The sequence below is a fragment of the Rhinolophus ferrumequinum genome, chromosome 25, assembly GCF_004115265.2.
Source record: "Rhinolophus ferrumequinum isolate MPI-CBG mRhiFer1 chromosome 25, mRhiFer1_v1.p, whole genome shotgun sequence".
In the NCBI taxonomy this organism is placed as follows: Eukaryota; Metazoa; Chordata; class Mammalia; order Chiroptera; family Rhinolophidae; genus Rhinolophus; species Rhinolophus ferrumequinum.
Genome location: NC_046308.1, coordinates 4682072 through 4707523, shown reverse-complemented (window position 1 = coordinate 4707523; position 25452 = coordinate 4682072). Strand labels below are relative to the sequence as shown.

General features: G+C 58.1%; 1 protein-coding gene across 9 annotated transcripts in view; it reads right to left on the bottom strand.

Moving 5' to 3' along the window:
• Positions 1 to 25452, bottom strand: part of PITPNM2 (phosphatidylinositol transfer protein membrane associated 2) — a 127753-nt gene that overhangs the window by 2885 nt on the left and 99416 nt on the right. For 4 of the 9 annotated variants that reach the window (XM_033097603.1, XM_033097602.1, XM_033097604.1 and 1 more), the window contains exons 3-24: positions 23150 to 23364; positions 21919 to 22040; positions 19220 to 19447; positions 16740 to 17042; positions 15586 to 15681; positions 13643 to 13747; positions 13377 to 13447; positions 10351 to 10598; positions 9726 to 9915; positions 9453 to 9572; positions 8688 to 8941; positions 8015 to 8193; positions 5769 to 5939; positions 5093 to 5242; positions 3911 to 4075; positions 3032 to 3193; positions 2089 to 2237; positions 1607 to 1723; positions 1155 to 1271; positions 892 to 1040; positions 650 to 799; positions 62 to 245 (exon numbers count right to left, since the gene is read on the bottom strand). In XM_033097603.1, coding sequence (XP_032953494.1) covers positions 62 to 245; positions 650 to 799; positions 892 to 1040; positions 1155 to 1271; positions 1607 to 1723; positions 2089 to 2237; positions 3032 to 3193; positions 3911 to 4075; positions 5093 to 5242; positions 5769 to 5939; positions 8015 to 8193; positions 8688 to 8941; positions 9453 to 9572; positions 9726 to 9915; positions 10351 to 10598; positions 13377 to 13447; positions 13643 to 13747; positions 15586 to 15681; positions 16740 to 17042; positions 19220 to 19447; positions 21919 to 22040; positions 23150 to 23364 — 3645 coding nt within the window. The remainder of the gene's footprint in view (positions 1 to 61; positions 246 to 649; positions 800 to 891; positions 1041 to 1154; positions 1272 to 1606; positions 1724 to 2088; positions 2238 to 3031; positions 3194 to 3910; positions 4076 to 5092; positions 5243 to 5768; positions 5940 to 8014; positions 8194 to 8687; positions 8942 to 9452; positions 9573 to 9725; positions 9916 to 10350; positions 10599 to 13376; positions 13448 to 13642; positions 13748 to 15585; positions 15682 to 16739; positions 17043 to 19219; positions 19448 to 21918; positions 22041 to 23149; positions 23365 to 25452) is intronic. The other 5 variants (XM_033097605.1, XM_033097607.1, XM_033097608.1 and 2 more) reach the window with 5 other exon arrangements.

The following is a 25452-nucleotide window of genomic DNA, read 5'->3' as shown; positions in this document are numbered from 1 at the left end:
GCACGGGCACGGCACGGCCCTGCCACCCGGTTCCCACCCTGTCCCTCCCGCTGGGACCCACCTCCGAGATGAGCAGCTTCAGGAAGTTGGCCTTATGGCGCAGTGGGTCGTGCACCAGGCCGTCACAGAAGGACACCACGCCGTGGGGGAAGTTGTGCTGGGCCAACCACGCCACCACCCGCTGCTTCTGCATGTCAGGCCGGCCCGTCACGTAGATGATGAGGTAGCCCAGGTCCTGCCAGTGCCTGGGAGCGAGGGACAGGCCTGGGTGTCCCACGGCCACCCCGTCCCTCTGCCCAGGCCACCCCATCTCCTTGCCCAGCCAGCCCCCACGTGGCCACTGAAGTGTGTATTTCTGATCAGGCTCCAACAGTAATAGTAGCAACGATGACGACGGCCCCTATGTGGTGTCCACAGCCTAAGTCACAGTGCCATAGACGCGCTCGGCAGCAGGTGTGACTGTCTTGTGAGGGCCCCACTCCCCAGTTGAGGGGATGGAGGCATCAACAGCAAGAGGTCACACAACTAGTAAGCGGTGGTGCCAGCTTCTCAAGCCCCAAGGTCCCTGCCACATGTCCCCTGCTCTGGCACCCCATGGCCTCCCCACCTGGCCTCCAGGCCCGCCCACTGCGCCCTCGGGGCCACTCACCGCACCACGTCCACGGCCCCAGCTCGCACTTTGGGGTCACTGCCCATGATGGACACGCTGGCAGCAAAGGAGCCATCGATACTGAAGACCACGAACTCTGTGCCCTTGGGCAGCACGGTGATGTAGCTGTCTGCAAACGTGTGGTCTCCCCTGTGGGGGACAGCTCATCAGAACCCACCAGAGCCCCTCCCTCCTGCCCACAGTAGTCCGCCTCGGCCTGCGCACCCCGCAGAGGCACGTACCTGACCACCATCTTGACGGGGTAGACCCCCACACCCAGGCGGTGAGTCTCAGGGATAGTGTAGGAGACACGCCCGCTGCTGTTGGTCACCAGTGTGTCCAGGTACAGCCACTCGCCCGAGGGCGGCTGCATCATGATATGCACGTCCACCTGGGAGCCCGGGCAGGCTGGTCACAGGCAGGCCATGTCTCTGGCCTCCCCCCTCCCACAGCCCAGCCAGAGGGACGTGAGGCCAGGGCTCCTGCCACGTCCCCGTGTCCTTACCTTCTCCCCCGTCAGTGTGACCATGTCCAGGGGCCCGTACATGAACCGGCCCGCCAAAACCTGTGGACCATCCTCATTGGCAAGTGCATCGTTGATCCGGTGATTGGCGGTCACGTTCTGGGAAGAGGAGAAGCGAGGCTGGGTCAGGGTGGGAGATGGAGGGGCGGCTGGGGTCTCCTGGCCACAGCTCAAGCCTCGTGTGGGCCTGTGCAGTGAGCGTGAGCTTGCGGCCAAGTCCATCTTGGCCACTGAGCCACGGGGCCTTGGGGAAATTAGGAAGCCTGGCTGCACTTCCCTGTCTGTAGTTGGGGTAATAACTCCAGCCTCACAGACTGAGAATTAAATAAGACAACACGCTTCCTGCGACTCAGTTTCCTCATCTGTAAGATGGGTCATCTTGTAAGCATTCAATGGGACAACAGGCATGGGCCTGGACACAGAGGATCCCTCACCCGCAGCTTCACGTGGGTTCTCTTGCGCTGCCACTTCTCTCTCGGCTTTGAGGGGGTAAACACTGACACCTCCTTGCCGTCCAGCTCCAAGATGCTGGAATTGTCGTGTCTCATGACCTGGGAGGAGGGCAGAAGCAGGCCATTGGGCAGGCTCAAGCCTCTCTCCTTTTCTGGGAGGGAGAGGCCAGGAGCCCTCTCCAGAGGAGCTGGAACTAGGAAGCTGTGACAGTTTAGGGGGCACTCTTCAACCTTCTACAGTTCACCCTCTGGGCCCCCCAAATCCACATCTGTCCCATGACTGCAAATACATCCACCCCATCTCTACTTCCCCAAGGGTTCCTCCATCCTGCTTGCTCTGGTCCAACTGGATCTCATCTATGGATCCACTATTCTCATCTATGAAATGAGGCCGTGTCAGCAGCGGAGTCACTCGGGACCTTCCTGTGAGGCGCGGGTGTACCTGGCAGGGGGACCCTGGGTACCTGTCTCAGCAGGAAGGAGACCACATCCGTTGACTCCCAGTAGCTGGCGTGGAAGAGGTGAGGCAGGGCCACCGTGGGGAAAGCTGTCAGGGCGTCGGGGCAGTACAGGGCGTAGTCAATGCGCTTCTGGCCCCACCACTTTGCAGCAACTGCCAGGAGAAGGGGCTGTGACTGGGCCGGGACCCCAGCAGGTCACCTGGCCCCTCAGGCCTGGCTCAGCCCAAAGACGAGACCCTCCTCTGACCAGGAAAAAGGGCAGCAGTGGAAGCGAGTGTCCTCCTCCCCGGCTGGGTGACAGAAGGGAGCAGGGGGAGGAACAGGAGGCCAGGACGGGGGTGAGCAGCCAGAGTCCCCACAACAGGCCCTCAGCGAGATGTGAAGTCAGATGGGGAGAAGACAAGCGGGTTTGGAGGCAGGACTCGCTGTCCCTGGTCCTGTGACTGATTCCATACCCTGGGTCCCCTCATGCCCTCACCGGGCCCCTCCTGGCCCCTCACAGTTGTGAAAGGCTTCACGGGGGTGGAGTTACAATTCCTGAACCCCAAGGCAAGGCCTGCTGTCCCCCTCAGCACCTGGGAGCCCGGTGAGTTCAGACAGGCTGAGTGTGAATCTCGGCTCCCACTCGGGCGGGGCTGGGTGATGAGGCTTGTAAAGTGTTTCCCCAGTGGCCACACACAGATGCTCAGAAAATGGTGCCTCCTGCCCTCGGCTGGCAGCCTGCCTGACCCACGACCCTTGGTCCTGCCCCCAAACCCCAGCCAACTCCAGCCACTCCTGCCTCCTCCCTGGATGTGTGAGTGCTCCCAGCCCAGCTTCTAGCTCCCGGTTAGGCCTCAGCGGGGCCAGCGAGTAGGAACTGGAGGTGAGACATGCCTGGAAATGGTGAGTGACCCCAGTGAGAGGAGGAGGCGAGTGTGGGTAGAGGGCATGTGATGCCCGGTACCTTCTCTGATGTTCAAGTCGGGGAGGCAGGGGGCCCTCTCCAGACTGGGGTTCGCCCGCCTGGCCTGCGGGCGGGAGCCCGAGGTGGTGGGGGGTGGGGAGGGCAGGGCGAGCAGGGACAGGCGCCTGACGCTGGGGGTGTAGCTGAGTGGCGCTGGGGTCTCTGAGAATCAAGAACAACGGGAAAGGCCTCAGCCATGCTGGGGCCACCACAGGCCGGGAAGGAAGCTGGGAAGAGAGCCAGGCCCCCACTGCCCTCCTCACAGGAGGGTACCACACCGACCTCAGCCCCGGTACTGCCCGTTCTGACAGGCAGCCTGAGAACCGGTCACGTGGGCAGGGGCAGCAGGCTGGGTGGGGGTAAATGAGAAGGGGTGACCTGGACTATACCCAGCAACAGAGAACCATCTGAGGTGGGCAGAAGCCACGGAGTGAAGGCAGCCACGGGTCTTCTGACCCCTGGGGTGGCAGGAGAGGCCAGTGGCCACAGTGAAACCACCCCTCTGGCTGGTCCAGCTACCTTACTTGTTCAGAAACAGCACCCCTCAAGGAGCACCCTGCGCCCCTACCCCACCCCCCAGGGCTAGGACCCTGCCATGCAGGCAGGCCTATCATCTCCCAGCTTTCTGGGACCGTGCCGCCAACCTCGTACCAGCTGGACTTGGCCCCAGAGGGCCAGCCCTTCCAATACTCCTTCCCTCCAGAGTCCCCTGTGGGCCTGTGGGACCGGATCACTCTCCGTTGGGGCATCCTGGGCACTGCAGGCTGTGAGGCAGCATCTCTGGTCTCTGCCTACCAGATGCCAGTAGCGCCCCCTCCCCAGTTGTGTCCAGACATTGCCAACTGTCCCCTGATGACAGAAGGGCACTGCCGCACTCACTTTGGGCAATGCTGGACGCCGTGTAGCTCTCGGCCATGCCCGACACCTGGCTGGCGATGCTGATCTCGCTGGCTCGGCGGAAGCCTCGGGTGGTGGGGGCCGCGCCGGGCGAAGAGGGGGCCGCGTGCTCTTGGAAGACGGTGCTGTGGGTCTGGAGTGCATCTGCTGCAGGTGGGCAGGGATCAGAGACCCAGGGGTAAGAGAGACCCTGTTCAACTTGGGCCGCCAGCCCCTGAGCAGGGGGAGGGAGGGCCCAGGGTGGTGGCTGTGCCAGGCCAGGCTGACACCACCAGCGGCAGACGAGCATGGCATCTGAGCAGAGTTGGCAGTGAGGATGTGCCAAGTGTGCTAGGACCAGCCTGCGGGACACAGAGCTGAGCCAGGGGAGAAGGGAGGCGGGGCAGGGGTGGACAGAGGACTGACACAGACACACTGGGCAGGAGGCAATGCAACCAGGCCACACCCTCCCCCACCCTGGCCACCCTTGTTACCCTACAACACTGCTCCCATCTAGCAGCCTTCTTGGTCTCCAGGGCCCATGGCAGCCAGATTTGAGGGGTGCCAACAATAGGAGCCCGGGCAGCTTCTCAGGATGCCCTCATGGAGGCCTCACGCTTGTCCCCCCCACATGGACCACACTGACAAAGGCAGGTGCTGAGGGCTCGAGCCAGGGTCCCCGGGGCCTGGGCTGAGGAGAGGGCAAAGCGGAAGAGCAGGGCTCGGCTAAAGGATAACATCTAGAGGGGGTACAGGGGTGATTGGATCTCCTCAGGGAGGAAGGGAATGGGACCCTGAGAATCCAAGCCCTCGCCAAGACTGAAGGCTTCTCCTGGAGAAGCAGGTGAGTCCTGGAGGCTCAAGGCCTCACCCCATCTCCTGGCTGCTCCCGCCACCCTCACTAAGGGGACAGAGCTCTTGGACTGGCACCTGTGCTAGGTGACCCTGGACAACTGCTCCCCTCTCTGGGATCCTGGGTCCCCTTTGCTTTGGAGCCCCTTCTGGCTCTGCCCTAGTGTGCAGAGAGGGGCACCAGGACCTGTTCCTCAGGACCTGTCCTGCTGGGTCCCTTCCTCGTCACCTCGTCACACTCCAGGTGGCCAAGGAGAGCATAGGGGCAGGGTCCCTGAGGAGCAGCAGTTAGCCAGCGAAGCAGACGCCACCACGAGCAGGGGGTTTACACACACTCAGCACAGCCTGGGCTCGGGTGGGGACCGTCTTGCCAGGTGAGCGCGGGAACTGGGATACTGGTTTCCAGGAAGCCATCCCCGGGCGGGAGAGGGGCCAGGGGGCCGCCCTCCAGGACCAGCTCGGGGTTTCTCTGCACGGTCTCGACTGGAGGCAGACGGGGAGAGAACAGAGAGGACAAGAACAGACAGTCCCGTGGGCCATCTGGACAGGCTGCGACACAGGACACGTGGGGCTCCTCAAAGACCAGGATGTGACAAGACACTGGGACACACGCTGGGGTGGGTGGGACGGGGCTGTTCCCAGGGAGGGCTGAGAGGGGATATCCAGAAGCCTCCACACTCGTCCTGCCCAGACCCACTCTGTGGCCCCCCCATCCTGTGACCCCGTATCTGGGCTGGGTGCTGGGGACCCATCACAGGCCCCCTTGGGTCTTCAGCTGTGCCAGGGCAGGCAGTGGGGAGGGTAGCATGGTCCCCGTCTGCCCCCTGGCACTGGGGTGAGGCCATGTCATTCCCACCTCACTGGGGTCAGCGGGGCCTCAGGGGTTCAGTACAGGTTGCCCCCCCACCCCTCAGCCCCCCGCACAGGAGGCCCACCCCCGCCTGGAGCCCCCAGGAGCGGCGCTGACTCCCATCCTCCCCCGGGGCCGGGCAGCCCACGGGGCCCTCACCCAGCAGCGTGGAGCAGCCGTCCCCCAGCGGGTAGCGCTGGTAGCGGGGGATGCTGAAGGGCGGCAGGGTGTGAAATCGCCGCTCCAGCAGCGGCTCTAGGCGCGAGGCCGAAGGGTCCGCGGGGTGGAACAGGTTGTAGACTTGCTGGCAGGCAGGCCGCAGCTGGAAAACTGAGGAGGGGACCAGGTGGGAATCGCAGAGGCTGCGGTTAGCTCCGCCCTAAGAAGGCGGGGCCTAGAGCGGGGCGGGGCGGGGCTGCCCGAAACCAAAAACCGGAAAGGGTGTCTCTATCAATTTGGGATCTCTTTGGGCCATTGTCCCTTTATTAACCTAATTTTTCTAACTGAAAAAGTTATAATGATCATGGTAAAAAATTTTTAGGTAGAAAAGTATAGGATAAAAGACAATGGAAGGATGCCTTCTACCCCTGAGCCCCGCGACTGCAGCGACACGTGCATCTTTAGGAAGCCTCGCGTGCGCATGTGCTGCTGAGCAGGTGGCACCCACCTACGGGGATGCGAAACGTCTCCTAGGCTGTCAGAACCACTTCACATGAATGTGACAATGTAAGTACAAGTATCCTCCGCTTTTCGAAAGTTCGCATTTTGTCACTTTGCTTTTAGCAAGGACCTATATTATTAGTACAGATACTCCCGACTTAACCATGAGGTCAGGTGCCCATAAACCCATCTGAAGTTGAAAATACCGTTAAGTCAAAATGCATTTGATACACTAACCTACCGAACCTCCCGTCTTGGGCTCGCCCACCTTACACGTGCTCAGGACGCTTACATGGGCCTACAGTTTGGGCAAAACCATCCAACACAAAGCCTGTTTTATAAAGCCCAGCATCACGAGAGAGTGCTGTACTGTATACCGCGAGCTAGTCCGGGCAAAGATCAAAATTCAGAGTACTGTTTCTCCTGAACGCGTATCGCTTTTGCACCATCGTCAAATTGAAAAATCATGTGTCAAACCACCATAAGTCAGGGACCTGTTTTCACTAACCAAAGGAAATCCAAAGTATATTTTCGCTTTTAAGAAAAAAGGCAAACAGCGAAAGTGGCGTTTGTTTCGCGCGAGCTGTTGCAGAGGCAGCGCGCACCTGAGCGACCCCACTGAGTGGCCCCACCGAGAGGCCCCGCCCAGCACCTTCCCGGAACTGCGCGCAGCATCTCAGCACCCAGCCACAGGAGCTCCGAACTGTGTCAGAGCATCTGTGCTTTATCTCCATTCCTTCTGTGCAGCTATTAGCAAGGTGTGTCCTAAGGTATCAGAAAAGCCTCACAGACCTTAGAAGGATGTTACACTTATCGTAAAACAGCGTAATTAAGCAGACTTGGTAGGTCATTTTGGGGCCTGGGGACACTCAAAAAATTTTCCATATAAATTAATGGTAATTGCTTCTTTGATTTATGCCATTTCAGCTTAGGAACACCCTACTTTTGGATAGTAGGGGAAACCTGTATAAACTATCGGTAGTGTGTATCTCACTTTTAAAATGCATCCAAGGAGGGTCATCTGCTATACTTTTTGAACTTTGCTTTTGTTTTTCCATTTAACACAAAAAAATGTTGGAATCTTTCATATCCACACGCGTAATTCCTCCCCATTCTTTGTAACATAACCCCACAGTCCCCACGACTTTGTGCACTTATATGTAAGCCACTGCTTATTTGCTCTTGGACAAGTGTCCACACCTCTCTGAGCCTCGGTTTGCCCCTTTGCAACCTTGGGACATAACCTGGGCCCTGCAGAGTTCCCTGGGCTGATCCAGGGGATCACCAGGCAGGGACCACTGCTCTGACAGGCTCCTCAGTCCCTGAGTCATGTCCCCCTGTGTAGACTGGACCAGCAAGGCTGTGGCACGTCCAGGGCTGGGAGGCCACCACACCTGGTAGGCTTTGGGGATGTCAGGCTTCACATTTCTTCCTTTTGGAAAGACCTTGGGCTTGGGAGACTGGTTCTATCCCCATCTGACCCTGGAAGGGTCCCTTTCCTACCTGGACTTCAGTACTTATGGGTGCCTTAAATATGAAATGAAACAGCAGGTATTGGGGGTCAGAGACTAAGCTGCTGAAGCAGGAGCATGGGAGAGGGATGGGTCCTTAGTCGGGAGGACAGAGAAGAGGCTGACACAGGAAGGGACCTGGGACTCGGCCATGGCCTCATGGCAGGGGTCCGCTGAGACCCTCTGTCCCGCTCATGTACCACCTGCCCCACCCTGCCCCTGCAGGGCTCTCACCATCCAGGGTGGGGATGACAGTCTTTCTCAAGGCCAGGACCAGCCCCAGTGGGCACCCGAAGAGGAAGAGGTCGGTGATCTCAAAGTCGAACTTGCCCAGGGCCCCTGGGCCGTCCAGCATGGTGCAGCTGCTCGAGCGGCGGGAGCTGGGCTCATTCCTCATCACGCCTGCGTGGAGGCTACCGACGGGAGGACACACCAGGTCACACCACGGCCCTTCTCGGGGATGGCCTAGCCTCAGCCTCCTGAAGAAGGCTCCTCGGGGGTCATCAGGCCCAAGCGAGGCTGGACCCCTGCGCGGTCTTTCAGGTGCAGCTGCCTAGGGCCTGCTGGGACACGTCTGGTGACAGCAGGTCCTAGCCTCTCCAGGGACAGCCCTGAAGGGGAGCATACTGCCCCTGGTCAGTACTGCCCCCCCCGCCCCCCGACAATCTGTTCCCTCTGGCTCAAGGTGGCCCTCAGCTTGTACAAGACCACAGCCTCATCCTGTAGGACACTGTGTCCTGGCTGCAGAGCTGTGGGCCCAGGAGAGACATCCCCGAACCAGGCTGGGGGCTCTCACGTTGGCCGTCGGCCTGACAGTCCCCGGCTGACGGCTGTCCCCATCTGAGTCCCCATCCTTCCCTGGGTTGGGCCTCATGGTCTGCCCCCCAGGTCCCCACGGCACCCCCACCTGGACAGGAAGGCCTGGTGCTGCTGGATGGTGTCCAGCTCGTAGGTGGACGAGTCACTCCTCTTGCGGGGCAGCTGCCTCTTGGGGTCGTCGGTGCCACTGCTTCGAGGGATGTCGACATTGCTGCGGCTGAGGTGCCGACTGCTCTCCAGGCTACCGCCGCCGCTGCCACCGCCGCCACCGCCACCACCGCCACTGCTGCCGCTGCCATGTGCCGCATTCACCAGGACGCCCGGGGACAGCAGCTCAGTGTCCTGCAATAGCCCCATGCAGGCTCATTGCCGGGTGGCCGCTGGCCTGGCCCTCTCTTCAGTGTCTTTCCTCCTGACCACCGTCCGGCCTGCCCCTCAACTGAGCCAGAGGAAGGAAAACCCTGTCACCCCCCACCCCCACCCATGTTCCCACTGCCCCCCAGCCCACTGGCCAGGTTCTGACAGCCTTCACTCCTGGCCTGGTCTGGCCACCTGGACCCTGGGGATCTCCCTCTGACCTCGCTCCCGCCCAGGCCATAGGCTGTCTGCGGCACAGGGACCTCAGGTCCTGCCACACGCCCCAGACCCCATTCCCCACAGTGCAGGCCCTGCTTCGTCACCTGCTGCAGCTGCTCACTGCCCTACGCACCCACCTCATCCCTCTGGGCACCTGCACTGGCAGCCTCTGCTCTTCCATCACTTTTATCGAGGCCGGGGGGTGTTTGGAGCCAAAGGGAGAGACAGTCCCCATCCTGGAGGGGGTCCTGCTCTGGGAGTCGGGGGAAGCTGGTACCTGCACGCTGGCCACGCTGCCCCTGCGGCTGCTGCTCTGACTTTCGGACACTGGCTGGTGGCCGTAGCATAAGGCATCAAATGCCAGGATGCCCCCGACACAGTCTCCGATCAGGCAGACCTGGAGGGGGACAGGCCGTGGGTCTGTGTGCTGGCCCTGCTTGCAGGGCGCAGGCTGGGGAGAGCCATCACTCCCTGCCCCAGCCGGGCTGGAGGTCCAGGCCGGTCCACCCTGCAGGGCTTCTGTCTTCCCTTCCCCCACCGCGCAACTCACCTGCCCATTGAAGGTCACGCCCTCCTGGGACTTGATGAAGTCCCCATAAGCGAGGTTGGCCCGCTGGATCACCGTGGCAACTGCCTCCTGGTACTGGGGCGAGGAGGTGGCCAGCAGGGGCAGGGCAGCCAGGGGGATGTGGTCCTGGCTGTTGGACAGACAGCCTTCGTCGTGGCTGTAAGGGCTGAGGCTGGGGGAGGGGGCCCGGTCAGAAGAAAGCAGGTGGTCTCAGGTTAGCCCAAGGGACCCGTCTCCCCTGTCCCAAGGAGCAGCAGGCTAGGAGCCACCTGCCACCCTAAGCGCCTCAGCCATGACTCGGCAAACCTGGTGGGGACACTTCCGGGCCAGGCCCTGGGCAGGCTCGGCAGCAGGGCCAGGGAGTAAGGCCCCGTATCTCACAGGCAGGTCAGCACCCCCACATCACAGGGGAAACTGAGACTCAGTCTTGGGTCCTGGCCCTTCTGACTCTCTGCCCAGCCATCTGCACAGGTTTTGACACCTCTGGGCAGAACGGGCTGGCTGGCAGGCAGGTCTGGATGTCTGGACAGGTGTCTGACACGGGAGGGCGGGGGGGGGCGGGGCGGGGGTCCGCCTAGCCCTCAGGGTGGGCGACCAGCACACTCACTTGGAGACCAGAGCGAAGGCGTCGGAGCAGACGGGTGGGCAGGGCACCAGGCGGATGGCAAGGCGGCCCAGGGCACTGGGGTAGTGCACGCGCATGACGGTGTCGAACACGGTGGCGATGGTATTGGCGTCGCCCTGCTTGGAGCTGGGGTCCCCGGCGCCCGTGTCCAGGATGGTGCCTCCGTGTAGCACCAGCAGCAGCACGTGGATCTTGGAGGGTGGGGCGGCCAGCGGGGGGCTGACCTCATCCTGCGCAAGGGGGACGGGGTGGGGGAAGGGCGGGCATCAACTCCCCCGGAACTCAGCTCCTGACCGAGGCCCCTGCCACCCTGGTGGGAGGCCTGTCAAGGCCCACTCACTCCCTCTGAGAACCGCTCCACCAGTTCCTCAGCCTCGTGTCAGCTGCCTCAACCCCTTCCCCTGGGGAGGCCAAGCTGGTCCTTTTCCTCCTTCCGCATGCAGCCCTGCTGGCGTCTGCCAGTCTGACCAGGGCACAGGCGACACGGAAGGGGGAGGCTATTCCCCTGAAAGCACACTGCACTTGCTGTTGGGGGGCCCAGAAAGGGGCTACTGGGGCTTCTGGCCTTGGGGAGGCAGAGGCTCAGCCCTGTCTCGGTCTCTGGGACTGCCTGCCTGCTGTGTGTCTGTGTGTCCATTCAGGTTTGGGTCTGTCCCAGCTCGAGCAGGCAGGGCCACAACCAGCTCAAAGTTACAGGTTCACTTAAGAGGGACGGGCCACTCCGCCAGCAGCTCTGAGCTCTCCCTCCATCTATAGAGCCCCCACCCCTGCCCCCTGCTCCCCCAGGCCCTGCCATTCCTGGACTCTCAATAAGACCAAAGTCCCTAGGGCAGAGAGGTCCCAGCAGCAGCAGAACCTTTTAAAGCTGGGAGGGCAACGCAGCTGTGTCCACCTGAATGCCCCTCATTTGTGAGGGATAATGACCCCACCTCCAGCTGTCAGGCCTGCTTGTAAAGTCAAAGTGAGACCTGAGACTTGCACACATTTGCACTTGGAACTGTTCCATTTAGAGGTGAGCTGGCCCAGAGAGGCCAGGGACTTATCTAATGTCACAGCGCATTGGTGCCAAGCTGGACTGAAACCCAGAGCTCCTGCCACCAGCTCCATGCTCTCCTGCTAACCCAGGCTGTGGCCCAATCCCCAGGGGCCTCTCCCTGTGCCCAGCTTCTGGTGTGCGACTTGGGGAGGCCAGGGCCCCAGAGGGGCCACTAGTGTGCACTTGCTGTGCCCATATTATGTCAGGAGGCGTGGGGGGTAGGAAAGGGCTGAATGAAGAGAGGGGCCTGTCCCCAAGGAGACACACCAAGGGGCTGAAGCCATTTTGAGGGCCCATGTGGGGGCAGCTGGCCCGGAACTGGACCACCAGATGGCAGCAGGTGGGGCAGCAGCAGGTCTCAAGTGTCAACACAGAGCCTGGGAGGGGGCGGGCAGTGTGGGCACTGGACCAGGGGCTGGCGAGGCTGCCGGAATGGGCCGGATGCCACTGACCAGTAGAGGGCTTTGGAAAAGTGAAGCGGGAGGAAGGCTGCTGGGCTGTACCCGACCGCCTCATCCCCGGGAGGGCACTGCTCATTGGCCAGTGCTAGGCCGTGGGGCCTGGGAACGACACCCAGCAGAGCTTCGGGAGTGACACGTTTCCCCAAGCCACCGAACAGGAATGAACTCACAGGCCAGGGCAGGTCAGGGCCACCAGCCACCCAGACCACAGGCCAGGATGGAACCGCCACTTGGCTCCAACAGGGCCAGGCTGGGGGCTCACAGAAGAAATGTCTTAACAGCGGCCTCCTGGGGGGCAGAGTCCAGTGGCACTTACTCACCGGCTGGGCAGACTGGGCAGTGGGGCACTGAGGGAATCCTGCCTGTGCCCATCTGCTGGGACTGTTCAGAGACCCCCAGAGGCCAGTGGGAGACACAACTTCACCCATTTAGCCTGCTTTCTACCGGGCACACCCTGTAGGAACCCAGTGGGAACACAGCCCATGGGAGGTGGGGCGATGGGGCCCTAGGAGGCCAGGGGTCCCGTCAGTGTCTCCATAAAGCCGACCCCCCTTCCACAAGGCCAGGAGAGAAGCTTCCGGTTTGGGGGCTTTTGCGAGCAAAAGGAATCTGACTTTGGATGGCAGGGCCCAGAACTGGGGCTGGGTCGGAATGCACATCCCTCAGCAGATCTAGAGCCCAGGCCCCTTCTGCCCCTCCGGGGGCCATCAGAGCTGCGTGCCAAACAAGCGGGGAGGGGCCCGTCTGCTCTATTGCCTTTAACCAGCAATTGGATCTCAATGCCCTGGTCCCAGTTCCCTCAGACCTCAAAGCAGGAAACCCCAAAAGGGGGAGGGCAGTATGGAAGCTTTTCCTCCCCACCCCACCCAGTCAAACTCCCCAGGGCTCCTGAGTCCCGAGGGGCCTAGTCCACCTTGGGCTGCTTGAGGCCAGAGCCATGCAGTGACCATGGCGTGTGACAGCCCCGCTGAGCCCTGGCTCCTGCCCTCATAGCAAACAGCTCTGACCGCCCACAGATGGAGGAGGAGAAGGGGTGTGAGCTCTGTGCAAAGAAGCCCCAAAGCAGACACACGCGCTCTGCCAAGACAGCTTTATTGGGCACTGAGAGCTCCGCCTGTCCCCAGTGGGGTGGCGGCTGCCGGCCACATCACTTCTGCCTAGATGGCTTTCGCTTCCTCCCCTTCCATCTTTTTTTCTTCAGGGATTGCAGAAAGGCTAGGCCCAGGATGAAGATCTTATGTTTGTTCTGGAATTTACAAATTTCTTATTTGACTTTCCCGGGATGGAGCTGGGTTAGGTCCTTCTTTGGGGGCCATCTGCAGTTCCCGCTGGTTCTCAGGGACATCAGGGGAGGTGGGCCCCCAGCCTCTCTCCCATGGGGCCCAGGCCAGGGCGGATGTGAGGCTGTGGGTAGCCCCCTGGCACTGATCCTCTGCACCCTGTCCCCTCCCCTGGCAGCCCTAGGGACCAGCAGCCACACAGCCCCGGCCCTCTGCCCCCCGGACACCCACCTCGATGTTGTTCAGCTGCTCCACACTGGAGGCCACCCTGAACTCGGGGCTGCTCCGGCGGTACAGACTGTCTGTAACACAGAAGCGGCGGGTGCTGTGAGCAGAGGGGCAGCTGGGCAGCCCAGGCCCACCGGACAGGTGCTGTGACCATGACAAGGGCCCAGGGTGTCCCCCAGCCCACCCACCCTCCACGCCCTGCACTGTGCAGGAGCTGGGTCAGAGAGGAGAGGCTTGGCCCGGGCCCTGTAGCCCCCCAAGCCGGTTACCCTGCGTGTCCTCCGGCTCAGGGCTTTCGATTTTGTCCATGAGGTCATTGGAGTTCCACTTGGTGATATCCTTGGGGAATATTTCCTCAGAATCAGACAGGTCCTCTGGGGAGGAGAGACGGGGCCTCAGCACGATGCTTGAGGGCAGGGACTGGGCAGTGGGGGGGCAATAGGAGGTCTGCTCTCAGAAGTGGGGGGCTAGGAATGGCGGCTCTGGGGGCTCCCGTGCTTCTGTGGCTAATGTGCCCCTCTGTGCTTAGTTCTGCTCTCTTTCTTCCTTAAGTGGACAGCCGCATGGCCGCACCCCAACGGGGCTGCTGCCTGACCTTTTTCTAAAAAAATTGTGGTAAGATTCACACAATGTAAGATTCACCATTTAAACCATTTTAAAGTAACATTTAGTACATTGACAAAGCGGGGCAACCATCACCTCTGTCTAGTTCCAGAATATTTCCATCACCTTAAAAGGAAACCCAAACTCATTAGGCAGTCACTCCCCATTTCCCCTCCCCCAGCCCTTGGCACCCACCAACCTACTTCCTGTCTCTGTGGATTTGCCTCTTTGGGACATTTCCTAGAAATGGGATCATATACTAGGAGTCCCTTTGTGTCTGGCTTCTTTCACTCAGCATCACGTTTCTGAGGTTCATCCACATTGCAGTATTTTATGTCGAATCCTAGTCCATTGCATGGACGGACCACATTGTGCTTCCCCTCTTGTCAGCTGATGCTCCTGACCATTTGCAATGTCCACAAAACTAACGGCTTAGTGATAAGCGCTGCTGTGAACAACTCCATCCACGACCCATTTCTGCTTTTTTGCAAAATGTTCCCCATGACCACTGGGTTGAGGCAGCTGTCTGGGCTCTGCATTTGCTGGTCCCTCCTCTCACCACATGGTGGGTCATTGGGCCAGTTTCCCCAGGACACTGCTGCTCTGGCATCCCCTGGTTTTGCTGTCTCTCCTCTTTTCCGGCTTTTTCTAAAGTTTCTACATTAGATGGGTATTTTCTTCATGTCAGGGGCACAAAGCCAGGAGGGACCCAGCTTCTTGGCCTGACTGTGTGTGTGTACTGGGGGGTGCGATGCCCAAAACACTCTTCCCCACCCTCGGGGAGGCCCCAAGTACAGAGGCCAGCTTAGGAACCACATGTCACCTGTTCCAGGTCCCCGCTGCAAGGCCAAAACAGGCACTTCCCTTTGCCTGGACACTGACTCCCCACGTTCTTTCCCTCGAGGGCGGCCAGCTAACTGAGATGCCATAATTAGGTGGCTTCTCTGCCAGCTCCAAGCCCTGGTGGAGGGAGAGGGGTCTGGCCCTGCCTCTGCCTGCTCTGTGCCTGTAGGCAAGTCCTAGTCCCTTTCTGAGCCTGTGTCCTGCCTTGTAAACTGCAAACTGGAAACGCATCTGCCAGACCTGTCTGCAGGCCCCTCCTACTTCCTCCAGAGGCGTGGCCAATGTATGACACCAGCGAGTGTTCTGTACTCGTGTCTCCCAGCACAGGCGGCTGGCTGTGCGCTCAGGGCTTATGTCGGGGTCGGTGGGAAAATGGGCACTTCACATACTTCCTGCTTGTTTGCATCGTCTAAAATTTCTACATTAGATGTGTTAATTTAACGAAGAAAAAAAAATAAGGTAATTACAAAACAATTGGAAAATGGTAAGAAGTTATGCTCTTACAAAGCTTCTTATGGAAATAAATTCACATACAGAAAAAAGGCCTCTGTTGATTGAAAATCCGTTTCTGGGGGGTTCAAGAGAACAGTCCCTACCTGCGAGGCCCAATGTCTGGTTGGGGTGACCCTGAGACCCCAGACTGCTGGTGCCGTCCCTCACCTCTTCCCGGTCCCCCACACCGTGCCGTCGCCTCAGGACTTCCCCTCGGTAACGGCCCCTGCGACCCACACCTCGCACGCCCCCGAGTGCACCCGAGCCTGCATACCATGAGCATCGAAGAACTCGTCATCGGAGCTCTCGTCCGAGTCGCGGGCAATACTCTGCATCCTCCATTCTGAGATGCTGTGGCGGGAAGGGCTGGCTGGAAGGCAAAACCCCAGACTGACCCAGCAGGACGGGGCTGAGGGCCAGGAGGGCCGGCAGGGGTGAGAGGCTGGAGGGAGGGGCAGGAGGGCAGGCAGGGGTGAGGCTGGAGGGAGGGACAGGAGGGCCGGCAGGGGCGAGACGCTGGAGGGAGGGCCAGGAGGGCAGGCAGGGGCGAGACGCTGGAGGGAGGGACAGGAGGGCCGGCAGGGGCGAGACGCTGGAGGGAGGGTCAGGAGGGCTTGGGAGAGAATGAAGTGGCAAAACGAGGGGCGGAGCAGCCCCTGGCTCATCTCAGTGGAAGCTCCTGACCTTTCACATGGGCCCCTCCCAGCCCACCTGGCACAAAGCAGAGGTGTCCGGGGAGGACATGGTGCTGGGAGGGTATCGGGTGTAAGGCCGGGCCATGCAGTCACACAGGCCTTCACCCGCTCCTGTGCCTCTGACCTGGGCCTGCCTGGGAGTGAGCTCTTTGAACTCTCCTGTGGCAGAGCCGACAGGGGGACGCAGGGCAGGGGAGGGAGGTAAGTGAGATAAAAGGTATCCACGCATATATTTGCACAGACCCCTTCAGCACAGAGACAGACAAGCCTGGCGTGGAAAAAGCTGGATTTGCAGCGGGACTCCTGGCTTTATAGGAGTGGCCCTGTTTTTTCACAAAGGCCATGGCACATTCACAAAAGTTCCCCTAAGAAAGGCCTTTCTCAGGATCTGAAGCGTTTCAGGCCCCTGCAAGCAGAGACCCCTTCTGGGTGTGCTGGGTGGAGCCCACCCAAACCCTCCTCCTCCTGCAACCCTGGCTGCTGCCAAACGGCCAGCCTACCTGCCTTACCTGGGCTGTGGAGGTGAGCCTGGGGGAACCTGCTGGGAGGAGGGATGCCCCAGGCTTCTCCTACAAGCAGGAGATCAGTCCCAACTCCCTGCAGCTGTGGCCTACAAGGTCTGAAAGCAGGAGCCTGTTCCTGGTGCTGGAATTACCTGGCAGTGGCACAGGGCTGCCTCGGGAGGGGCTGAGGGCTGTCCCTGGGGGGGACAAGCAGAGGGCGGGACACTCACCTCCCCGCTTGGACGACCGAGATGACTTGGAGGACGTGGACCACTGCTTCTTCAGGCCGCGGCCGGCCAGGGGCTCGCTGCTGCCGCCTGGCTGCGTGGGCTCCCCGGGGGCCTGGGCTTGGCCGCCTTCGCCCTGGGTCAGCTGGGCGGCCTCGTCGTCCTCATTGAACTGGGCCATCTTACGGGACAGCATGAGCTGCGCCTCCTTCTCCAGCTCACGGATGTTTTCCATGCTCAGCCCGTACCACTCGTCCTGCCAGCACCAGGCCTGCCGGTGTGCCCTCACCATCACCTTCCGCAGGCCTGCACCCCGGGGGCGGGCAGAGAAGAGAAGCGGCATTAGTCTGGTCCCATAGGCCCCGGCTGCCAGGCCTGGGACCAGGAGGTGCCCCGAGGTTGCAGGTCATGCTCTGACGCACACTCGCTGTGTAGCCTCCAGCAAATCATTGCCCCCGTGCCTTAGTTTCCCCACCTGAGAATGAGAGATCTGCCTCACAGATGGCCTCACACGTTCACAGGGACTCTACCACGGGAATAGAGGGTCCTCCCAAGGCAATGTGTCTGCTCAGAAGCCACACTGAATTTGGGGGGTCTTGTCCTAGGGGCATGCTGGAGGAGGACTTCTGTCTCAGTGTCTAGCACACTTTTCCTGTTGAATTTCCCATGGGAAATCAAGTTCAAGTCCAAAGCAGTTTGATCCTTCTTTTTAAAATAGAATATAAATATATATAAAATAAGATAGCTTTTAGGGTAGAAAGAATAAAAGAACTATAGCGACAGAAAGAGGATAGGGGTTGCCTTGGGCTGGGGTGGGAGTAAGGATGACTGTGAACAGGAACAAAAGACTCTGAGGTGATGGAATGTTCTAGAACTGTGCACACGACTCTGGGAATATACTAAAACTTACGGAACTGTCCTCTTAAATGCACGGTGAAGTGTATGGCATGTAAAATTAGGCCTCAATAAAGCTGGTTAAGAAACCACTAAGCAGAAATGAAGCATCGACACCCCCGCCACTCAGCAGGGAGCAGGCACAGAGCTCAGGGATGGCCTCTCGGACTCATCTTCCTTCCCCCACCCCAAAAGAGTCCATTTTGAATTTTATGTCTATCACTTGTTTTTCTTTCTGCTTTTAACACACAGGTGTGTTTTTCTACCCAATATGTTGGGTTGATTTGCATGTTGTTGACATTCCTGCGTGTGTGTCGCACTGCCTGTATTTTTCTGCCAATTGCTTTTTTTTGTGGGGGGTGTGTTTGAGGTTTGTGGCTGTATGGCATCTATTTATTTGGTTGAAACACCACATTTAATTTATTCCTTTTCCTGCCAATGGGCCTTTGGCTCACTTTCATTGTTTGTTTGTCCGTTTGCTTTGACAAAGCTGTTGCTGTGAACGTCCCAGAATGTGTATGTGAGTTTCGCCAGAGGACAGACTTGGGAGGGACGTCACGTTGTCTCAGGGAACACATCTTACACTTCCCTAAAGAAAGGCCACTGAACCTCCCCAGCTATCATTTCTAACTCTCTTCACTCCTAAGGGCCCGCCTGGGGAAACCCTCTCACCCCTGCTCCTGGGAGGGTGCCCTCCTTTAGCCGGGACTGTCCGTGCCCCACCAAGCTCCGGGCCGTGGCTGCAGGAATGCCACCCTGGGTCAGCCAGCACCCATGCTGAGCAGACCGTCCGATGAGAGGCCCCTGCCCGCTGGTTCAGGACTGGACATCTGGGTTCAGACCCAGCACTGGGCCTCAGTTTCCTCCACAAACAAGGTTGACAGTGGCCACCCTCATGGGTCATTGTGAGCTGACAATGACATGTGTGAAGCACACTATCAACAGAGTCGCTCTGTTCATGTCTAAACTAAGTCTCTTTGCTCTTGGAGTCAAAAGGTGATGCCCAGGTGCCACTCCTGGATCACCAGCCTTGGGCTGGGACGGGTGCTTGGCACTGAGCTCACGCCGTGACCCGGGGGACAGGTAGACAGCTGAGGGCTGTAGGGGAGCAGGAGTCTGGTCAGCACGAACTGGGCCAGGAACTCCAGGTCATCTGTTGGTCCACGTATTCCCTGGGCACCTGCTCCAGGCCAGGCTGGCATGGTACAGAGACACTGAGAAGACCAAGAGCTCTGCCCTTGGTTCTTCCAGCCCAACGGGGGAGGCAGAGCTGGGGCAGGGCCTCTGGTGCTGAGAGGTCCTGATGAGCAGCACAGAGGCTGTCCCCTGGGACTGTTCCCCTACAGAGAGTGGCACTACATGTCACAAACACAAACTGGTCACGAACATCTGGGGGACAGGGTCTTGGGTTTCCCTGGGGACGACATACACTGCCTGCCATCTGGAGGGGCCTGACAGGTGTTTACAGGTGGTCGAGACAAACCAGGTGGGAAGCTGCACATGGGCTTTGGAATCAGCTTTTGGGAGTAAGACAGAACGCAGAACTGACCGGCACAGAGTGGAAGGCAGGCGGGGACGCAGGTGCTCACCTGTGTCGTGGATGAACCTCTCAATCTTGGACTGCATGCCCCAGTAGCGGAACTCCACCTTGCACAGCTTGTAGGCGCACATGATGGGGCAGACCTGCCGCTTGTACTCCTCGATCCAGTTTTCAGACAGCGGCCCCCTCTGGGTCTTGATGGAGTGGAAGAGCTTGGGGTCCTCTTCCGTCCTGTACTCGTTGGGGGGCACGGGGTCCTTGACAATGTCGATGAAGTCTGCAGGGAGAGCCTGAGAGTGGCCACTTCTGCCCCAACCTCCATCTCACCCCTCCCTGTCCGTCTCTTCCCCATGTCCCTGCCACCGCCAAATCCTTACGGGGCCCTGGGCCGCGAAGTGGCAGGGCCTGACATGGGGCTAGGCTCTGGGCCACTCTGACCTCGAGCTCTCCTGACTGCGAGGCTTGCGTCTTTCCTCATTGCCCTTTCAAATCAGTTCAGCAAACCCCATGTTTCCTGTGCATTCTACCACTTTCCAGAGCAGATGAAGAGCTGATGAAGCATGGGGGGTGTGAGATGGGGTGGGGGGTGAGAAGAGAAGCCGGGAAAAGCTTCCGAGAAAAGCTTTTCAGCTACAAGAGTAGAACTGGGAGGCCGAGATGGTCCCAGAAGCGTTGATTTTTGACCGAGAGGTAAGGGATTGGGAGAGCCCCCAGGGTGTCCACGCGGTGGGAAGGAGATGGAGATACGGCTGCATACGTCGGCCATTTCTCAGCAGGCTAAGTGCCCAGATGGTGCCAAGGGGGAAGTGGCACTGTATCCGGTCTTAAGTCAGGCTGGCCTGTAGGAAACCCCTCCTAGACGGAAGGGAGGAGAACGGAAGGGCCGTCTGAAGGGACTGGCAGGAGGAGGGGCCCAGGATGGGCCTGACAGCAAGTAGCACACACCATAGGGCTGGGGACTGGGAGGACCTGGGGGAAGAGTGGACAAGAGGAATGGCAGCCACTGGGAAGGGCCTGAGCCATGCCACCCGTTGTCACTTTCCTCCTCCCCTCAAGTCAAAACCACCTGTTGTGCTGGCTCCTGAGGCCCATGCATTAGCAGGGCTGCTGAGAAGGAACCCAGGACACAGTTTACCTTCTTTTGGATGTGTGGGGATGATGGCACTAGGGGGGCTCTGCCCCAGCCGGCCCTGGCTGCCTCATCTCCCCGGCTTGCTGTAACCAGGTCTGGGCTACGGTTTGCAGACACAGATATTGGCTCCACCAAGACCAGTGAGGGGTCAGGAGTGGCCGAAGGGCAGTGGCATTCAGGGAGGGATGAAGATCCTTCCAGAAGCAGACCACACACCTCGCCTGCTCAGGCAGAAAGGCCACCAAGGAGAGGGCTGGGATTGGGGACCCTGGCAGGAGGCCTCTGGAGGGAGCCCCCGGAGCTCAGGCCAGGGCTGATGCTGGCCAGATAAGAGCTGCCAGAGGACCTGCGTCATGCTGGGTCCTTCCTTCCTGTTCTGGCTGGAATGTGCTGTCCCGCCCCCCGCAACTCATATGTTGGAGTCCTGACCTCTAGTACCTCAGAACAGGACCTTATTTGGAGATGGGCCTGTAAAGAAGTAATCAAATTAAAATGAGGTCATCAGGGTGGCCCTCATCCAATGTGACTGGTGTGTGCCTATAAAAAAGGGACTTGTGGACACAGACCCGCACACTTGGGGGAGCGCCATGTGGAGATAAAGGCAGAGATTGGAGGCATGTGTTCACAAGCCAAAGAACCCCAAAGATCGTCAGCAGCCACGGGAAGCCAGGGGCGGGGCCTGGAGCAGATTCTCCCTCAGTGACCCCAGAAGGAGGCAGCCCTGCTGACACCTTGATCTCCCACTTCCGGCCGCCAGAACTGTGCGAATAAACTTCTGTGTTTAAGCCCCCCAGTCTGTGGTACTTTGTTCTGGCAGCGCCGGCAAACTAACAGCTCCCAGATGCCAGTGGGGCTGAAAAACTCTGGCAGGAGGGAAGGGGTTGGGGGGTCTTAGGGAAAAGCCTTTCACTCCCATCAGAGGCTGGGAGTTCGCTCCTGGGGCGCAAGCAGCCACCTCTCCATTGCCAGCCGTGCACCTGCCCGAAACACCTCACGTGACTCGCTCCTTTGGGCCTGGGACCCAGAGCTGCAGACCGGTGGCTGCTGGAGCTGCATCTGATCCACAGAGGTGTTTTGTTTGGCCAGTGTATGTTTCTTTACAAAGATTTTAAATGAGTTGCCAACATTTAGGAATTGGGAGATTTCACATGAAAATCCTGATTTCTGGCCTCTCTGAAAAAAGCAGATTTAACAAATGGGGCCGTTTCCTGCATGGCATAGTCAGCTGAAGGGGAGTGGAGTAGAGGCCACCTGTCATTAAGGGACACAGACTCCAGCCAGGCCCACTGCAGTCATGCATGGCTGTCAGGCTGAGATGGCCCCCTGAACATATACATGTGTACCTCTGGGGATTGGGGCACCCCGAAAGGACAGAGGGAAGGGTCTCAGGGTGGTAAAGGCACTTTGCCTCAGTGTGTATGTCAGGAAAATGGGGTCAAGAAGACCTATCCTGCTTCCCCTGGCACCCCCTGAGGCTTGCTCACCACCCTGACTGCCTCGCCCAGGACAGGAGCGGGTCTGGTACCTGCCAGGCCAGGAAACGAGGAGCAGAAGCGAGGGGCGCATGGACAGGGAAACCCACAACACAGCCCTGCAGGGTCACAGGGGACAGTTACCGATCGCCAGCTGGTTCCTTTCCACCGGAGACAGACTGAACACGTTGGGGTTTTCTCCAGCATCAGTTTTATAAAAGGTTTCGATGTCAATGGAGAATTTCTCCACAAAAGGGCAGGTAAACCTGTGGGGGAAGGAAGCATCCCTCAGCACCGGCATTTGGAGGGGGTGGGCGTGGGGCATGCTGGGCCAGGGCCTGCCGGACCCCCCTGGGCAGCAGAGAAGGGCCCCACGTGGGGCCCAGGTGGGAGGAGAAGGAGGCTGGAGTGGTGGCCGAGACTCATCTGTCCCGTCCGCCTCCTGGACCTTCACCTTGTCCCAAGAACAGTCCAGGCCAGGCTTGGAGGAGGGAGAGATAGGTTCGGGGGAAGAAGGAGATGCTGCAGGAAGCTGCCGGAAGCCCTGTGTCCATTGTCCATGTATGTAAGGCATGGTGTGGCCACAAGCACAGCTATGGCGGTCTACTGCTAAGCGGGCTAAACGTGGGCAAGCACTCATGTGACATGCCACCCCCTGACCCCTGGCCCCCAAGGAATCAGGACTGGCAACAAGGGAATGGCCCCTCAGCCCCTCTCTCCTGGCTGGAAATGAGCCCAGCAGACGTAAGTGGTGCTGGAAGGACAAACAACATCCGTGGATCCTTCAGGAAGCTCTAGGCCCTCACCACGTGTGGAGAAGGAAGCCCTAGGAGACTCGTGGGGACCCCACGTGCGCAGCAAGGGGGCGGCCAGCTGGGGGCAGCCCCCATCTGTTCTAACCCAGGTGTGCTCAGCTACACTGGGTGGGGTGGGGGCACAGAGTGAAGAACCCCCTACCGCGGAGATGCTCACCCTGGGAGCGGAAAGCCTCAGGGTCGGACAGGATCTGGGCCGTCTGGTCTACTCTCCTTCGTGCCTCCTCCCAGCCCGCTGACTGTCCTGCTTTCTCAGGCCAACGTCATAGTGGGTTTGCATTCCCCAGCCTTCCCAGATGGCAAGGGGGTCTCAGATGGCCCTCACTGGACTCACACCTTCCCGGCCCCCTCCCCTGGGCAGGCTGGAAGGTATCCATGTGTGGATGCTTCCTCTTTCTGCCTGTTCCCTGAGGGGAGCCCTGGGGAAACTTCAGGGTGCCCCCGCCTGGAACGGAGGCTCAGCCCCCCCAGAAGCCTGGGCTCCTTGAGGGACAGGGGCTGAGCCCACATGGAGGGCTGCCCCTGGGCTCTGTGCTGCAGGGGGCTTCCTACAGGCGCACCTGGTCCGTGTGTAGGGGTAGGCATTCCAGGACTCCTCCACCACTCGCAGGGCCGCCTTGGGCAGGATGGAGCGGAACCAGCTGGGGATATGCATGCCCACGTGGTACACCTTGTGTGTGTACTGCCCGGAGCCGCCGGGGCCGTCCGTGTACGGCCGGTTCTCCAGGATCTCCACGCCGCTGCCTTCACCGTGCGTCTCGTTGCGGCTCTTCTTCTGTGGGAACAAAAGCACCCATAAGGTGTGGGGCCGAGCACTGCAAACAGGAAGGGGCTCGGGACGGGGCCCCCCGGGTGCTGAAGGGAAGGCGGGGCTTTGGCCAACCAGCCTGGCTCCTCCTGTTCACTTCAGGACCCCCAAATCCAGACCCAGGCTCCACACGCCCTAGCAATTTTGAAGGAGACTGAACAGGCCACAGTTCCTGCCAAACCTCAGCATTGCTCGTGCAAAGTCTTCCATTCTGACTCCTGCCTGTCCCAGGATTGAAAGTGTTCCCAAAGTCAGGAACAAGATGAAGGTGTCCGCTTTCTCACCTCTATGCAACATTGTACTGGAGGTCCCAGCCAGGTAAATTAGGCAAGACAAAGAAATCATTAGAGGCATCCAAACTAGAAAGGAAGAATTTAAAACGATCTCAATTTGTCAATGACATAATCTCATATACAGAAAAACCTCAAGAATCCCCCTAAAAACCTGTTAGACCTAATATATGAATTCAGCAAAGTTGTGGGATACAAAATCAACATGCAAAAGCAATGCACAAAGGGGTGGTTGGTTAGCTCAGTTGGTTGGAGCGCGGTGCTCTTAACAACAAGGTTGCCTGTTCGATTGCCACATGGGCCACTGTGAGCTGCGCCCTCCACAACTAGATTGAAACAACTACTTGACTTGGAGCTGATGGGTCCTGGAAAAACACACTTAAAAAAAAAAGCCAGCAACGCATAAAGAAAATCCGGAAATTATTTCCATTTAGAATAGCATCCAAAAGAATAAACACCTAGGGATAAATTTAACCAAGGTGGTAAAAGACTTGTATGCTGAAAACTATAAAACATTGCTGAAAGAAATGAAAGACCTAAATAAATGAAAAGACATCTGTTTTCGTGCACTGGAAGATTTAATATTATTAAAATGCCAATACTCCCCAAAGCAATCTACAGATCCAATGCAATCCTTATCAAAATCCCAATGGGCTTTTTTGTAGTAGAAATGGAAAAACTCATCCTAAAATTCATGTGAAATTGAGAGGGATTTTAAATAGTCAAAACAATCTTGAAGACAAAACAAATTTGGAACACTCACACTTTCCTATACCAGAACTTACTACAAAAATACAGTGATCAAAATGATGTGACCGTGGCTTAGCATAGACAGATCCATGGAATAGAGTCAGGACTCTAGATATAAACCCATATATAGATATATACTAGATAGATATATTAATTCTCAACAAGAATGCCAAGAGCATTCAATGGAGAAAGAATAGTCTTTTCAACAAATGCTGCTGGGACACTTGGCTATCCACATGCAAAAGAATGAAGTGGGACCCTTACCTCACACCATAAAGATTAACTCAAATAGATCAAAGACCTAAATATAAGAGCTAAAATTATAAAAGTCGCAGAAGAAAATGTAGGAGCAAATCTTCATGACCTTGGATTTGACAATGGTTTCTTAAATGTGATACTATAAGCACAAGCAACCAAAACAAAAAACAAAAAAAAAACAACAAAAAAAAGATAAACTGAAACTGGACCTCATCAAATTTTTAAAACTTTTGTGCATCAAAGGATACTATGAAGAAAGTGAAAGGACAACCCACAGAATGGGAGACAACTTTTGTAAGTAACATATCTGATAATAGACTTGTATCCAAAAACTACAAAGAACTCTTACAATTCAACAAGGAATAACCCAATTCAAAAGAGGGCAAAGGACTTGAACAGATATTTCTCCAAAGAAGATACACAAATGGCCAACAAGCACATGGAAAGATACTCGACATCAGTTAGTAGGGAAATGCAAATCAAATCTACCATGAGACACCACCTCAGGCCCATGAGGATGGCTAAAAAGAAACAATTAACAAGTGTTGGTGAGGGTGTGGAAAAACTGGAACCCTCATACATGGCTGGTGGGCATGGAAAATGGTGTAGTCACTGTGGAAAACAGTTTGGCGGTTCCTCAAAAAGTTGAACAGAGCTACCATATGACTCAGCAGTTGCCTCCTTAGGTATACATCCAAGAAAATGAAAACATACACCGACACACAGAAACTTTTACATGAATGTTCCCAGTGGCACT